The 15606-nt window shown below is 48.8% G+C and overlaps 8 protein-coding genes across 8 annotated transcripts; 5 read left to right on the forward strand and 3 right to left on the reverse strand.

Moving 5' to 3' along the window:
* Positions 1–156: 156 nt before the first annotated feature.
* Positions 157–1365, reverse strand: FMAN_13722 (uncharacterized protein; the record flags this gene model as incomplete). The annotated part of the gene is made up of 1 exon (XM_041833224.1): positions 157–1365. The coding sequence occupies one exon, from the start codon at positions 1363–1365 to the stop codon at positions 157–159; it is 1209 nt and encodes a 402-aa protein (XP_041683609.1).
* A 1020-nt stretch (positions 1366–2385) lies between these two features.
* Positions 2386–3700, forward strand: FMAN_13723 (putative pectinesterase precursor; the record flags this gene model as incomplete). The annotated part of the gene is made up of 7 exons (XM_041833225.1): positions 2386–2693; positions 2745–2898; positions 2948–3068; positions 3121–3168; positions 3219–3310; positions 3360–3508; positions 3565–3700. The coding sequence occupies 7 exons, from the start codon at positions 2386–2388 to the stop codon at positions 3698–3700; spliced, it is 1008 nt and encodes a 335-aa protein (XP_041683610.1).
* A 125-nt stretch (positions 3701–3825) lies between these two features.
* On the reverse strand, positions 3826–5342 carry FMAN_13724 (uncharacterized protein; the record flags this gene model as incomplete). Its single annotated transcript, XM_041833226.1, has 2 exons — positions 3826–4313; positions 4397–5342. 2 exons carry the CDS (start codon positions 5340–5342, stop codon positions 3826–3828), a joined length of 1434 nt encoding a protein of 477 aa, XP_041683611.1.
* A 741-nt stretch (positions 5343–6083) lies between these two features.
* FMAN_13725 (uncharacterized protein) lies at positions 6084–7091 on the forward strand (the record flags this gene model as incomplete). The annotated part of the gene is made up of 3 exons (XM_041833227.1): positions 6084–6318; positions 6368–6894; positions 6945–7091. 3 exons carry the CDS (start codon positions 6084–6086, stop codon positions 7089–7091), a joined length of 909 nt encoding a protein of 302 aa, XP_041683612.1.
* An 811-nt stretch (positions 7092–7902) lies between these two features.
* Positions 7903–8718, reverse strand: FMAN_13726 (uncharacterized protein; the record flags this gene model as incomplete). Its single annotated transcript, XM_041833228.1, has 1 exon — positions 7903–8718. The coding sequence occupies one exon, from the start codon at positions 8716–8718 to the stop codon at positions 7903–7905; it is 816 nt and encodes a 271-aa protein (XP_041683613.1).
* A 688-nt stretch (positions 8719–9406) lies between these two features.
* FMAN_13727 (uncharacterized protein) lies at positions 9407–10689 on the forward strand (the record flags this gene model as incomplete). Its single annotated transcript, XM_041833229.1, has 4 exons — positions 9407–9647; positions 9704–10266; positions 10328–10461; positions 10509–10689. The coding sequence occupies 4 exons, from the start codon at positions 9407–9409 to the stop codon at positions 10687–10689; spliced, it is 1119 nt and encodes a 372-aa protein (XP_041683614.1).
* A 1216-nt stretch (positions 10690–11905) lies between these two features.
* FMAN_13728 (uncharacterized protein) lies at positions 11906–13460 on the forward strand (the record flags this gene model as incomplete). Its single annotated transcript, XM_041833231.1, has 3 exons — positions 11906–12160; positions 12214–12610; positions 12664–13460. 3 exons carry the CDS (start codon positions 11906–11908, stop codon positions 13458–13460), a joined length of 1449 nt encoding a protein of 482 aa, XP_041683615.1.
* Positions 13461–14577: 1117 nt separating this feature from the next.
* On the forward strand, positions 14578–15371 carry FMAN_13729 (uncharacterized protein; the record flags this gene model as incomplete). Its single annotated transcript, XM_041833232.1, has 2 exons — positions 14578–14992; positions 15046–15371. The coding sequence occupies 2 exons, from the start codon at positions 14578–14580 to the stop codon at positions 15369–15371; spliced, it is 741 nt and encodes a 246-aa protein (XP_041683616.1).
* Positions 15372–15606: the final 235 nt, after the last annotated feature.

Consider the following 15606-nt stretch of genomic DNA (forward strand, 5'->3'; position numbering starts at 1 on the left):
GGAAAACAGGCATGATCCCCAGCAGACTTCCATGAGACCTCTAATTTACATATTGAGTAGATTTAGATAAGTTTAGTGAGGCCCAATGAGCTACTGCCTAAGTTCAGGTTAGAAAGCATCTTGCTCCCCGATGGCGGGTCCATCGTAATGTGTGCGTTAAGGACCCTTGCAGGCAATACCCAAAACATCAGAGCTGATGTTCTGACACAAAAACTGCCCAGCACCAGTTCCCGACTTGACAGTCCAGTTCGTAAACTCAACATCGCAATTCTTTCCCTCAACAGGGCAGTATACGTGGCCGGTAATAGGTGCATACTTGATACTAGTCTTTCCCGAGAAGTTCTTGACGTAGATCTCTGTCACCTGCGCGGTACTGGGATACCGTTTGCAGTAGGGCTCGTCTTCGTTGTAGCAAGCATCAAATTCAAATGCGGCACCGCAGTTATCAACTACTACGCCATCCCAGGTAACGTTGCGGACAACTGCTGTGCCGTGATCAGGACCACCGGGGTAGATCTTGATACCAGCCGCTTTCGTAGCGCCTTTCATGGTGGCATTTCTCACGTAGACGTTGGTGACTGTGTCGGTGTTTGTCTTACCCAGAGAACCGACTGATAGGCCGTGGGACCCTTGACAGGTAATGTCGGTGACTGCCACTTGATCGCAGCCTGCTTTGAATGCAACGCAATCATCCTCGTTCTGGATGAAGATGTTCGAAAGAGTGGTGTACTTGGACGCTCCGATATCAAATCCATCGGTGTTCTTGGGTGGATAACTGGATTTGCTGATGGCAGTCAAATGCATGTTGAGGAACTTGACCCTCTCACTGTTTGATCCAATATCAACAAAAACATTCTGGGCATTCTTCATGAGAAAGCCATTGACCTCAACATCAGTGGAGCCCTCCACGGCAAACATGACTGGCCTCTTCAAATCCCCAACTGATCCAAAGCGATCCCATGCAGCTTGTCCATTCCCATCAATCTCTCCAGTACCAGAGGGACTATGAAACTTAAGCCCGTTAATACCACGGATATCAATCTGAGTACGGGAGTTGTTCCAAAATGTGTAATCGTCCGATAGTTTGAGTCGACCGTCGAGCTGGACTTCGCAGTTGGTGCAACCGGCGAAACTGAGCTTGCTTCTGATCATGTATGTAGTCCCTTTGGGGAACAGGATGACCCCACCGTTGCCGCATTGCTTCAGCGCTGCGACGATGGCGGGGACATCATCTGTTGAGGCTGAGCCGGCTGATTTGGGAGTACAGGTCGCTCGCTTGTGATGGTCGTGTGAGTTTGGAGTGCCTGCGACTCCTTGGATAACCGGTGAAATGAGAGTAGCGAAGAAGACTGATTGAAAGAGCATTTTTATAGTTGTCAGACGATGCGATTTCTGAATCTGTAGATCTTTTGTCTTGTGCGACTACCATCGTTTAAGTAAATTTCTTCCATCAACACCCCTCGATGAGTAGTTCATTGGTGAGTTAGGATATACCACCTAATGACTTCACCCGAACAAACTTATGAGTAGAGTTGGACCCCTTAATCTGTCAACCTATGGACGATCCAAGCTCGTACCACCAGCTCAAAGTCAGTTGTAGAGCCATTTCAACAAATTATCCACCAATTAACCTCGCCGGGAGTTTGAAAATACGACCCCCCGTTTGCTAACCAAACACATCGAAACAAAATGCACTCTAGCGTCTCTGGAAATTGGGAAGGGCCATAGATTCGTCCAGTCCAAATGCGTAATTAACCTGGACCCGAGTAAATCCCCGACTTGGTAAACGAATACGCGCCAAGTCCCCGCATCCTACCCTACTTATGGAGTTTCGGTCACAGGCAAACAGTGGAATAGTTGTCTGCACTGCATTGTTTTCTGGGGTTGAGCGGAGTCTAACTATCAATAGTCAAGATGATCATGTTTCGAAATTTAGCCCCTGCATGTATTTAGCCTGATACCCCAAAGTCAATACAACCTGCCCCCAATCTCTGACCCTAGACTAGACACTCGGGTTCCGATTTCGATCTCATGCTCGGCCAACTTGGTATGTTTTCTGCATTTAGACACTCCTTATTCGAGAGCTTACGGAGAAACAAGAAGCTGGGATGACTTCCAGATGATGCAGATACTCTTGCATAGTTACTCAACGGCAGAAACTTGCCGAATGTCTGCCTTACGATCCGATTAGTTACATATTAAACGGGCTATTTCAGCCTAATATTGAACTGTGATTTTCCATGAATGGGATAAGCTTCTGGATAACCCAAGCTAATCCGGCTGGTAATCAGGTCCATCTGAAAACACGATCAATGCCTTCCATATCCAGGCCATCATCTCGCAGAAACCTTTTAATCATCTAGGTTCTTTATTCTCAAGGTCATCATGCCGTTCCCCAAGAGCTTTCTCCATTTAGTCCAATTGGCCCTTTTTGTCGGTCAAGTTCCATCTTCCGTCGAAGCAGCCAGACTTCCAACCCGAGCGGACAATAGTCGCACTGTGGCCCCAGCGAACTGTATCGTGGTAAGACCAAGTGGTGCTAGTGCGTCAGAGTTCACCAGTTTACAAGCTGCCGTCAACTCTATCGGCTCATCTACTACACCTACCTGTATCTTCCTCAACTCGGGAACTTACAATGAGCGAGTCGAGATCAAGGTCAAAGCACCCTTGACTCTCTATGGGGCAACCGCCGAGTAGGACTATATCCATTCAGACACGTCCAATTCACTAACACAGTGTATCAGTACTGGAAGCTATAAGAAGAATACTGTAGTTATTCAGAATACCCTCGGTTCACAAGATGCGGGCTCTTTAGACGCAAGCTCAACCGTAAACCTCAGGTCCAACGACTTCGCCGCGTACAACATTGACTTCGTCAACGGGTATACAGCTGGACAGGTAATTCAATCGCATTTTATGAGTAAAGAAAAGACTAAATACTGGAAAGGCTGTTGCGTTGACGGCAAATGGTAACAAAACCGGGTTTTACGGCTGCTCCTTCAAATCGTACCAGGATACTCTCTATGTCAAAGCTGGCTGGATGTATTACTCGAACTGTTACATCGAGGGTATGACTGTGTCTTCTGTTACTAATGTGGGAATTCTGGCTGACAACTGTAGGTGTGGTTGATTACATCTTTGGCAACGGTCATGCATGGATTGGAGAATGTAAGTACAGGATCAATCTCTCCCTACTAACAGTTTCTGATATGGTACAGCCACTATTGCTTCCAATGGACCGGGTTATATAACGGCATCCTCTCGAACCGAGCCAACGGACACCTCCCGTTACATCATCGATCACAGCACGGTAAGTGCGACAGTACCCAATGCTAGTAACAACGGTTGACAAAGTATAGATTACATCTACCGGCACACAAGATCTAACCAACAAAGTCTACCTCGGACGCCCTTGGAGAGTCAACGCACGAGTCATGTACCAGTATAGCACTCTGACAAATGTTGTGAGACCGGAGGGTTACTCACCCATGGCCGAAGGCGCAACACCGTGAGTTCACGCTTCACAAAAGGATCCCATTAGCGACCATGAGCTAACTTTGTTAGTGTCTTCCAAGAGTTCGGAAACACCGGTGCTGGTGCCGATACGTCACAGAGAAAGTATTTCACGCCATCGGATAAGGCTCTGACGAAGCAGGATCTTTGGGGAGCTGATTTCAAGTGGTATGATACGAGCTACTAGTGCTAAAGGTGTACAAATGTGATAGAAAGAAATACTACCGCACAAGAGCGCCCGATTAGCTTGCTATGAACAAACCATTCGCCCCAATCTTGAGTATTGGCACTAATGTTCCGTCATCGCGATATCTATTGGCACTCCATCAGCTGTTTTGACTCCACCCATACTATCAACCAAGGCTCCTCCCCAGGTCTTGCACTACTGAGATGAAGATATGCGTCCTCTTCTAGCTTCCAGGTCAGATCACCAGGAGAGACCTCCTTGACAACCACGACATCTGGCTCTTCTTCTTCCACCACTGGCGTACTGTTCAGTGTACATAGCTCTTTGAACTCTTTCATAGCAAGCTCATTAGCCACTTGAACCCCCTTGGATGCTGTTGAGACGCTGAAGCCAGAATTAGCCTCTGTGCCCTTCTGTCTGACAATGACAACGTAAATATTCTTCCCACTGCCATCGATGGCCGAATGGTTCACCTTGTCAACAGCCTCGAACAAATTATTGGGGAACATGCCACTGGAACGACCATCTTCGTCGCGGTTCTCTGCTCTGAGCTTCGATAGATCGATATGCCCAGACAGGTCATCCTCCTTGACTGTAGGCTCCATAGATAGGGCTACCAGAAAGTCAGATAGCCCAGGCATACGGTGACAACTAGGGCGACGAATACATCAAATATGGGATCAAGGTTGATCTTACCTTCCTGGTTCGTTTCTTCGTTCATATCCACGTCAATTGACTTTTCATCACCCGCCGGTTCTGAATTGTCCGCCACATTATTCTCAGCTGGAGGTATGTCGCCGAGCTGCTCTTTATTCGGCTTTCCATTGACGATAGCCTGAGCTTCTGGCTCAGACTCCAGTTCGAGTAACTTGCTGGGCTGTTCATCATGGGTCTCTGTAGGCTTTCTCGCAGAAAAATGCCAAATTTGCTTGGAGTCGAGAAAGGGGACGATGTATTTGTTCACAAATGATTTCGAAACGCCCAGTGATACTGCATCGTTGACGGCGTTTTGCATCCTCGCGATGTACTCCTCTCTGATGGAGCCATCGGTAATGTAGTCCTCGCTAACATACACCAATGCTTTGACTAGCTCAGTACGCGCATGACGTCCTGAACCCTCCTCGTCGCCTACGTAGGACACAGGATCAATTTGAGGTGGTGTGAATCTCACTTTGCGATTGGCATTGGTGGGAAAATGAGTCCCATCGCCGCTCATCGAGTCCCGGCACTGCTCAAGTAGGTGGGATAATCTACCAGTCTTGAAGTTCGCGTATTGCTGATGAGGTTCGAAAGAGACTCTCATCAGATACTTCTGGTAGAACCTTTTTGACACGCCTTCCGAGCGATCCAAGGTCCTTTCATCCTTGGGGCCGATCATGTAGAGAAGGCCCTCGACTGAGTGATCGCTTCCAGATTCAACGACGTTGGCCACACCGCGCTCATTGATCTGCCAGCGATAAGACTCGAGAGTGGCCTTTCCTTTGAAAACGCTTCCGGGACAGCGATGGGCCATTTGCGCGAGGTGCAAGTTGCTCCCATAGGCAAAGTATAGAGTGCTGGCTGCTCTGATCATCCTTGACCCGGGCGCGTCAACTGTGGCAGACTGCTCATAAGTTGGACCCGACGGATTGAAGGCATACATGACTCTCAGCTGTAGATACACAAATGTTGTTTGGTGATGAAGGGTCAGAATACGAGAAGAGGGAGAGTCTGGGAAATGGGATGGCGGGGCAGACCGGTCGCATGAACTCACAGCCTGATAAGGGCAAAAGAGCCTCAATCAGGCTGCACTCCGACCACTGTATAATTCTGACTGTGAACATCGAGGTACAGGACTCATCAATATGCATCTGGCCTAAATCGCCACCACCCACACCGTTTCAATCATTCAATGACTCCCATGCGGCTCTTAGAATACAAAACCCATTTCAAAGTTCCTCTAGGACCTACCAACAAGACTTGCACTTTTTGCCCGCCCGACCCAGCGGCTGATTAATGATACGATTTGGTGATGATGACTGCATAATCGGGCTGATGGTGGCTGCCAATCAAGCCCGGTGAAATAGCGTTCTGTGTTACGCTGTCTGTCTGACTTCCATGTGAAACTGCACTTTCTGCCACTTCTCTTTTCGATGTACCATGATGGAAAAAGGAATTCCGGACCGCCAGCCCAGGCCACCATCAATTACGATGGATGACACTGTAAGCATCAGGGAGCATGACTGCTGTCAAGGCACCAAACCTAGGGGAAGGCGGCTGAGTCTTGCTGGAGAGAGGTGAAATGTCAAATATCTAGTCATGAAACGGACGACGATGCCAGCTCGTGCATAGCACCTGTCGAGGGTCTCTAAATTTCTACTTTCATGATTCATATTATCTAGAGATGGCTGATTATCATTTTGGTATCGAGATTGAAGTCATTGTCGGACCTCACAAGGTTCGAACACCACTTAGCGCCAAGCATGCTTTGTACTATAGCAAGCTCGCTGCGTCTCTCCGAAAGCGAGGTCTAAAGGCCAAGGCCGACGATCTGCAACAAGGCTATACCAAAAGACCGGAACACTACGACAAGTGGTGGATCACCAAAGACGGGTCCCTTGGGTCTCATACTGACAAGAGTAAGAAAGCGTATCCATCCTGATCGCAGTCCATGTTGACGGAGTCTAGTACCAATGGAGGCTGTCTCCCCTGTCCTCAGTTTGAGAGCAAATTGGGAACATGAAATTGACGTCTTCTGGACCGCAATGCGTGTTGTTTTCCATATGCCCGATCGATCACTTCTCTGCGGGAGTCACATCCACGTATCCAAGGGCCTCAATCAGACCTTCTCACTTCCCCAAGTCAAGAAGATTGCTTTCGGCGTCGTCTACTACGAGAATCTCATTCTACAGCTTCTCATGCGAGAACGAGCCAACAATCGATACTGCAAGCAGAATACTCTGAACTCGACGCAACTGATGCGCTGCAACGGCAACTACAACGCCATAGCGGAGCTCATCAAGAGTGCAAAGAGCACCACGGCCTTGAAGAACATCATGCAGAATGATAGGTACGTTCTGTGGAATTTCGACAACATCGTTCCTGGGAGCTCTGGAACCATTGAGTTTAGAGGAGGGAGGTGCCTGAGGGGAGAGATCAGAACCAAACGATGGATTGCTTTCACGATTGCCTTGATCCAAGCTCTACTCAACATGGTACGTTCTGTCAACTATGTTTCAACGCTTTTCTCTAATAACTCATCAAGAATAACATCGCGAACCCCAATGTTTCCACTCTGGAGTCGTGGACACCGGAAGGTTTATACACTGCCATCAAGAAAGCCGCTAGTCAGCTGTCCTTGAGAAACTCCTTGCCAGAGGACTGGAAGGTCTTGAACGAATCACAGAGATGAGAGACAGTTTTAGTCATTCATGTTTCCATTTTACTTTAGGAGGCGGTCAATCAATTTGTTACTTTGACTTCATGCCACTTTGTAAGCCGGTTGTACCTGATTCACCCGTGACCAAGTATCCGGCCAATATTCGTAGGGAGTTGGCCTTCGTGAGCTTGCTAAATAAAACAAACCACAGAATACTTAACCTGTGCTGTTGACTTAAAACTGGCAGTCGGCTAGTCAACCGATCACCTCTGTAAGACACTCAAAAAGGCACTTGGCAATCATGCAGGCTCCACCGCTTTGAGCTGCCATGATTTCGGACAAGTCCTCGTATACTCGCAGTGATACTCGGCTTAGATCTCTTAGTTTGGGTGAGAACCCCCAGCTTGAAGGATGGAGACCAGTCATAATCGCACGTTTAGCAGCCATCATTTACCAGGATTGGAAGGTGTTTCAGACAAATCAGGCTCGGGAGACCAGTGTCACGGTGACTCATATGTATGAAATATAACATCTATACCCTACATGCTTGTCTTTAATGAAGTTCATATTCGGAAATGCATCCATATGCCCAATGGGGAAACCTAATCAGGGTCGTTGCATATTGAAGCTAAGACAATTGCATCAACTGTGACTCAGCCATCGAGCAGCCGCACTGGGCAACCTAAGACCTGGCTTGCATGCGGCTGATTAGCAGCTTGTTACGGCTCACATTGACAGGGGCAGCGGGGTTGAAAACTATTTCTGCTTGGGTACATACGCATGATAAATCAAAAGTTCTGGTAGGCTGAAGTAGATACGACAGGCCGGACATGAGACAGCTCCATCACCACCCCCACGTCCAGGAGGTTGATTGTGAAAATGGTCTTGAAACCCTCTGAGAAGTACGTATGCCACGTCCCAAGGTTGAGCCTTGGCGCTGAAATGCACTGCCCCATGTTCTGCGTTGTGGAGATGAGCTCCGCCGCCTTCTTCGATGAGGCTCTTCAGGATCTGAACTGGCTCTGCGATGGCCACTTTGGCGCGCTTGTCTTCTTGTTTGACCTTCCCTAGGGGACCTTCTTGAGACTGACCTCAGTGGGATGGACGGTCGGACCGTGTTCTCGAAGAAGTCACTCGGGATACCCAGAGTGACACCATCCCTTATGCCGCAGTTCATGCGGTCAACGTATTCATCCCGTGCCGTCCCCCACTGAGAGTAACGACTACTAAGATATACCAACACGTTGCTTCTGATTCTGCCTTGCTGCTCGGGCTCATGGGATCGCGATCCTGACCGCACCGCGTTGACAGCCTTATCTAGCCCACCATCTTGGACAAGGTATCGCGTTGGAAGTTGGAGGTCTTCCACCGCTTCATGTAGCACGACGCTATGGTATGACTTGGTGTAAGCGCCGGAATGGACGCCTTCGTTTCTGTCAAGGCGAGCTTCATCGTCGACGCTGACTTGGTAGACCAATCCGTGCACATTGTAGCCGCTGCAAGGAATCACATTCGCGAAGCCTCGACTGTTGATCTGCCATCGATGATCCATCAGAACCGCCCTGCCAACGTAGTAACTTTCGGGGCAGCGGCTAGCCATTTGCTGCAGCCAAAGGTTGCTGCCATAGGCAAAGTAGAGCTGCGCCGGTAAATCCGGCATGGCGTGAATGTGCATGCACGCAACGCAGTACCCTGGTCGAGTCGTTTTCGGGGCTGATACCCAGTGATTGGCAGAGTGAATTGCTAGAGTTCTATGCGAGTTGGAGTGAAGGATTTCCGTTGGAACCTGACATTTGATGGTCAATAGTTTGCATGCGTTAGGCTGCGACGAGCGATGCAATTTATGGTGGCTTTCTCAATGAGCTGATTAATTTCCTTGGTCATGCTCGCTGCCATGCAACCTTGGGTGATGGTTGCGATGCTCTCGTCTTCACGTTTGTAATTCTTATCTGCGCGTCAAGCAGTCAAAGCCACGTCTAGGTAAGCATGAGATTCCAAATCCGGCGCTAGAGGGTGTCCAGCTGCTACATATGTAAAAAGAAGGTTTCTATCAGAAAAGTCTCTCGTTATGCGGGCGTTTGCAATCATAAAAGTGTGGTAATACAAGGCTCAAACAAACTGGGATGATGGATGAGGATGCAACCCTCTTAGACAGTGCGAGCCTGATTGTGTACTTCCATAGATACGCATCAACCCGTACTTTGACATGCGATCTCAGAGCCTAATTCATTTTCATCGCCTCTCTCAATTTCTGATGTTGCGACTAATATGTTGATTATGAATATGGCTTCCCCGATTGCTTGCGATGGGCGACTCGGTCATCTTCCACTTGATTCACGTGAGCCACCATGTCTTCGTTTGGTTCATACAACTTTGGGGTCGAACTGGAGCTCATTGCCGAGCCCAAACGAGTACGGCACCCTCTATTGCGTGCTGTCTACTATGAGGAGTTGGCAACATCATTGAGATATGATGGCGCCGAAGCAGAAGCAGACAAGCTCAATCAGCGATATCGAAAGCGTCCAGAACACTACGATAAGTGGTGGATTACAAAGGACGGGTCATTAGGGGATCCTGAACATCCATGCAGTGAGTATGTCATGAATTTACTCTGATCGCCTACTGATATTTGGACCTGCTCATAGTTCCGCTCGAGGCTGTATCACCTATATTCTCCACTGACTACACTTGGGAGAACGAGGTGACCACTCTCTGGAACTCATGGGATCGTGTATTCCATATGCCAGAGTCATCCATTGCTTGCGGAAGCCATGTTCATGTGTCACCATCACCAGAAATGGAATTTGACCTGAACCAACTTCGCAATATTGCATTTGGTGTCGTCTACTATGAGCCTCTGGTCATTCGGCTACTTCCCTACCATCGTCAGAACAACAAATACTGCAGACCTAATACGCTTCGTTCCGGGCCATTATATGACCTTATGTCAAGCTTTCACGAAGAAGCAGCACTCAGAGAACTATGGGATGCGCTCGAAGATGATGTTAATGAAGAAGACATCAGAGACCTCATGCAGTCTGGCCCAGAGCCCAAGCAGGAAAGATATGTTCTTTGGAATTTTGACAACGTCTTTGGGAGCGGCTCTGGTAGCATCGAATTTCGAGGAGGTCCGGGTTTGAGAGGCCCCGTCAAGACGAAGAGGTGGATATCATTTGTTGTCGCTTTTATCCACATGTGCACAAATCTGGTAAGCCTTCTCACCCAGTCCTTCCTTCAGGTGTTTCTACAGGCACTGACTTTGATCGCAGGATGTTGCATCATGGAGCTACTTCACAAGACCAAGTATGGACAGATTCTGGAGAGATTTACGGAGGTCTGCGCAAGCTGTCAGTGTTAAAGAGAACCTTCCATCGGATTGGAGAGTCATGGCAGGGCTGGTCAGGTCAGTAGCCCCAATCCTATTCGCGACCCATGATTAACCATCTGCAGCGGCAATTCTTACGAAGAGTCTGTTCTTGATGACTTTAGCGATTCAGGCTATGGTGATGACTCATCTATCATGGGCAAGTCGGACTCTGAATATACCGACTCTGAGTACAGTGATGGAGAATATGAAGCCCTGCAGCAGGAGTTAATCCGGGAGAGGGAACATCGCTGCACCATTCTTTAGGTGGCAGGGAGATATCATAGCGGGGTTTTACGATTGGCAATAAATAATGCTGACTGCATATTTGCGGCTGAGATGAGTACCAATCAGGATGAATTGGCTTGATCGTGGTAGAATGTTGTTGGTGAGAGCCAGGCCGTGCATGTGTAGGCTTGACTTGTCCAATGCGATCAGTCTTGGCAATCAGGCTCTGAGATAAGCATTTGATTGATAATACCTCAGACACATTCTGCCAATCTGTAGGCTATGTCGTTGGACGACAAATGCAACGAAAATGAAAGCTTTGAGGCTCGCTCTACATCGTTACATTCGGGACGCATCGACTACTCCTTTCTCTATTTGTCCAAGGGGTCTGAATGTCGGTTGTGACTTGACAAAGCTATTGTGTCATCCGAAAATAGCGATGCATCGATGAGGTCCAGAAGAAGAGCTAGCCCAGCCGACAGCTTCAGCCTCAACGTGCATGAATATTTGGCCCCCAAGACCACTTCCGATGTATGCTGATGAAGGGGGCGAGACGCAACTTCAAAGTTTCCCAAACCATTGGCTGTTCGAGAAACCCTCGTCTTTCAATGGTCGTAATTGCGATCTGTCTCACACAAATTTCTTCTTTAGCAGAATGAGAAGATGTGTAGATGCATAAGTTTCGCAGCCCACTTCATTTACAACAAGTTGGCCATGGCTGGCGAGACTTGTCCATACAGCCTTTATGGTGTTGCACAACGCACCGACCTGCTGCAGGATATTAGTAGCATCCAGAATGTATGCGTAAGTGACAACTTAAGCAATCTTCAAGACACACCAAACAGCCCCAACGATTGTGTGACACGATCCCAATTTGACAGGATTGGGGGCTGAGAGCCGTCGTTGAGCCTGTTCCCATTCAAAGCGGTGGGGAGCTATTCTAGGCACCTTGGAAGATTGTGAGTGTGTCTCAGCTGCTTGCCAGCCAGAGTGATCATCCCTCACCGGCATCAAGCTGCTTCCTGCAAGCGTCCCGTCTGGTGCTGTGGCTTTCTCACATTACCGCAGCCATATCACCCTGCAGTCAATTGAGCTCTTGAGGGGTAAAATGAGGCTCCCCGGTCCAAACCTTGCTGTACAGCTGCTTCTTTCCAATTTAATGCTCCCAACCCTCTATCACGTCGTTTCGTTGCGTCGACATTCCTTGCAGGCTCCATTTTCTGAAACAATATCATTGTTCAACATTGAGACAACCATGCTGTCGTGGTTGGTATTACTGGCCTTGGTTCATGCCACCTACGGTTCCGCTCTGTACGCTTTTTTCACCGACCTCACCATACAGGTTGGCGCGCAAGACCCTACTACGGGGAAGCTTCTCTACAGTACCTGCAATAGCAAGGATATCCCAATCTTCCCACTCGAAAAGCCGAAAATCCTCGACGCAAGAGAAACACCGCGCAATGGCACTGCGCTTACAGCTGTAGGCTGGGGGGACGTGAATTTTATCACTGTAGGTGGTATCTCTCCAAACTGATCGGGGTATAAAGCTTACAGCATGTCCAGGCGCAAGTCTTCTGGCAGACCGAAGATAATACCATCGTGCAGGGGAAGTACATCTGTAACATGACCACGGGGAAGCTTATACGTGACCGCGAGTTCCAAATCTCGGCGGCTGCGGGTGTCGACTCCATCCACAACGAAACAGGCCTCTCAATCGTGAACCTCGGAGAGAAAGATGGATATCGACTATTTTATCATGACGAAGACAGGAGAGTCAAGATGCTGTGGTATACTGATGATGACGGATGGAATGATGGTGGCGCTATCTCACAGGATACTGCCGGAGGCATGGCCTTAGGGTCAACGATACATGACTTGAAGAACATTACTGTGCCTTTCCCCAAAGACTCTGACAATGTCGAGCTGTCGCGCCTGGATAAGTCTGGCCTCTGGACACTAGGTATGTCCATCGCGCTGGTAGTACTAGCTGAAGCATTCGCTGACAAGTAGTAGACGCGTTCCCGAACACGTTCCTCGGACCCTACACTAACAACACGCTGCCCTCGGATATGTACTGGAACTTGGAAGACGAAGCTGACTTCTCTCTTCCTGCTTGGAACTCTTCCCTCGAAGCCATTGGCGCAGCAGTGGACCGATCGCGAACACGGAGTGTCTTCTATATCGGCAACGATAAGATGATACACGAAGTCAAGTCGACGAAGAATGGTTGGCAGCTTGGCTCAAACCAAACAGAGCGCGCCTGGCCTGTCGCCGATAACGCGAGTTCCGGGCTAGCCGTAGTCTCTCAACAGAGCGAGGGCAAGGCTTGGCTATACTACTGGGCCAACGAGACGATCGTGCAGGCATTCAAGGACTACGACGGCGACTGGGTTGATGCAGAAGCACTGCCAGAAAAGCTCCCGACAAACGGAACCGATGACAAGAAGCCCAAGGATAGACCAGCACAAGAGCCAGAGCCTGAACCTGTGGAGTCCAAAGGCCTGAGCTCGGGAGCCAAGGCTGGTATTGGTGTTGGAGTCGGTATTGGAGTTGGCGCGCTACTGATCGGCGTTCTTACTTGGCTATGGATGAAGCGACGTAGAGAACGCGCTCAGCAGGAGAAGGTCTCGGGTATAGTGGAAGTGGGAGGAAGCCCTCTAGAACCGCGCTTATCGGTGTTCAAGGAGGACTTACCCCGGGAAAATGAGCATGTCGAGCCCTCAGAGATGACCGGCCAAGGACGACCAGCTGAACTGAGCCACCACGATTCGGCGGTGTATGAGATGCCAGAGCATCATGCAAGGGAATAGCGGGCGGGCATTGGATTGAATGAACAAGGTGCGATAAGATTGACAGTTTGGACACGAGCATTAATAGCATTGAATTCCCTCCATCTGCATTATCGCAAAAAATTAAGCGCAGACTAGAAGCATGATCTCGGAGTGACTTTGCAACCCCCGACTCACCGGGACTCGCTCCATACTGGAAGTCGGTAAGGGCGGGGGCTCTAGCGGTTCCTTCCAGTGGCGCAGTAGCCCTAATACTGACACCCCGGTCAACTAAACCACTCGATTGATTGAGCACCCTGCATCTGGACTGGACTGGACCAGTCGGGCCTCAAAGTTCTGGCCTGTTCTCCTCAATAGCCTATAAGGTGAGAATTATTGGAGGCTGTGTCATCCTCACTCAAGAAGAGAGGAGAGGGAATTGACGGCGGACAGATCCTGAGCTGGAGGTGAAGCCAATCAACCCAGTTCATTGCCACCATCGCTCGTCAAATTCCTGCGACCATCTGATACCAAAACCAAATGGCGATTTTATTAAATCTGTTAAGACATGAATGAAATAACGCCAGAGGACAGAAGAAAAATCGCCTACGGAGAGTCCGAGCAAAGGGGGCATTCACCGCCAGCCACTTTTGCATCTCAGCCAGCCACTGGGCCGTATTTTGACCAGGGTAATTTGAAGCTATCGATTTCCTGGGGAGCGGCCCGTACCATTCACCGAATCATAACTAAAACGGGGCGCGTCCGCTGACGGGCCCGACCAATCGATCCACGGGTGATCAATTTTGGAACCGGTAATCTGGAGAGAGAATGCTGGAAGAAAGCCACAGCTGACCCCCGAAACGCTATTGACTTCTGAGGCTGCCTGGTTCCCAATTTTGTCTCAGCTTCTGAATCTATTGACCGGGTCACTCCCCAAAATGGTTGAAGCTCAGGGCACAAGACACTAGTGGTATCTCTAGTTCGAATAATCTGAAGCTGATCGGGAAAGATGTTAATTTAACGAGCAAATCATTGGGCCATGAGATTGGAATGGGAAAAGCGCCATCGTTTGAAGCAGCAATATAAATATACAGAACCCGGCACCTGGTCCTCAACTAGTCAAGTCTTTGGAAGTCCGCCTGATGCTCTCAACGTCACCATGATCTTCAAATCATTTCTCCTCTCATCACTTTTGGCCACTGGCCTCGCTTTGTACATACCTCAAGAGGACATTGCGAGCAAAGAATGCGATTGCTCAGGGAAGAATGTTCGCAAGAACGACAACCTCAGACACATTTACATCTGTGGCGATGAACGTCTAGGGCCTACAGACCTCCCCACAAAGCTCCCCCTCAGCACATATATCAGCGGCTATGACCGTTTTGGAGGCTTGACTCCAAATGAATTCCTCGAGAAGTGGTGGGATAACACGACTAGATCCGACGGTAAAAAGCCAATTGGCTGGATATATCCGTTGAAGAATGGGTTTGAGCTGGATGATGACGAACGCCCGATCAAGGCAAACGTGAATCTCACGCCAGGAACGCTGGTTGACAGGTTTGGAGAACCGACAGGTAATTCCTACGAGACGGTATATCATAGGATTAGATACTGACATGTTGCCCAGGACGTTATATCTCCCCTGCTACAGCTCCCTTCTCGCAAAGATCTCTCCACCCTGGGAATCTGATCACTGGGCAGAACCAAGAGTTTCCTAACAACTATCACGTGTACAACGTGACCAAATCATTCACCGTTCAGGCTGGACCTATCAGGCCGTGGTTTGGGCAACCGGGTTATGGGGTGCAGTTCTTCCTTGGTGTTGGTATCACGGTGAACGACTACTTGGACAACGGCAGCCTCGTTCAACTCAACGCATCGGCCTTGATTAGAGAGTCAAAGCAGTGTGCACTAGGTGGAGGGAAGACTGACTTGGATTCGGAAGAGCTATAGACAAATAGGTAGAAATGTCAGACTTGAAAAGCAACGTGAAATAGCTACACATGATTCAATTGCCCTATTGCTTGTTCAATATTACCAATGTCCTACATGATGATACTCGTTGCAGCGTTACATACTAGCAAATAATTGATGTTTGTTATCACCAGCCAAATATCTCTGCTTCAAAAAATGTGAATTGATGATAGCTTATTAAAGCAAGGTACCATAAGCCTCTAGAGCTTTCAAA

The sequence above is a fragment of the Fusarium mangiferae genome (assembly GCF_900044065.1).
Source record: "Fusarium mangiferae strain MRC7560 genome assembly, contig: FMAN_scaffold007, whole genome shotgun sequence".
Classification (NCBI taxonomy): Eukaryota; Fungi; Ascomycota; class Sordariomycetes; order Hypocreales; family Nectriaceae; genus Fusarium; species Fusarium mangiferae.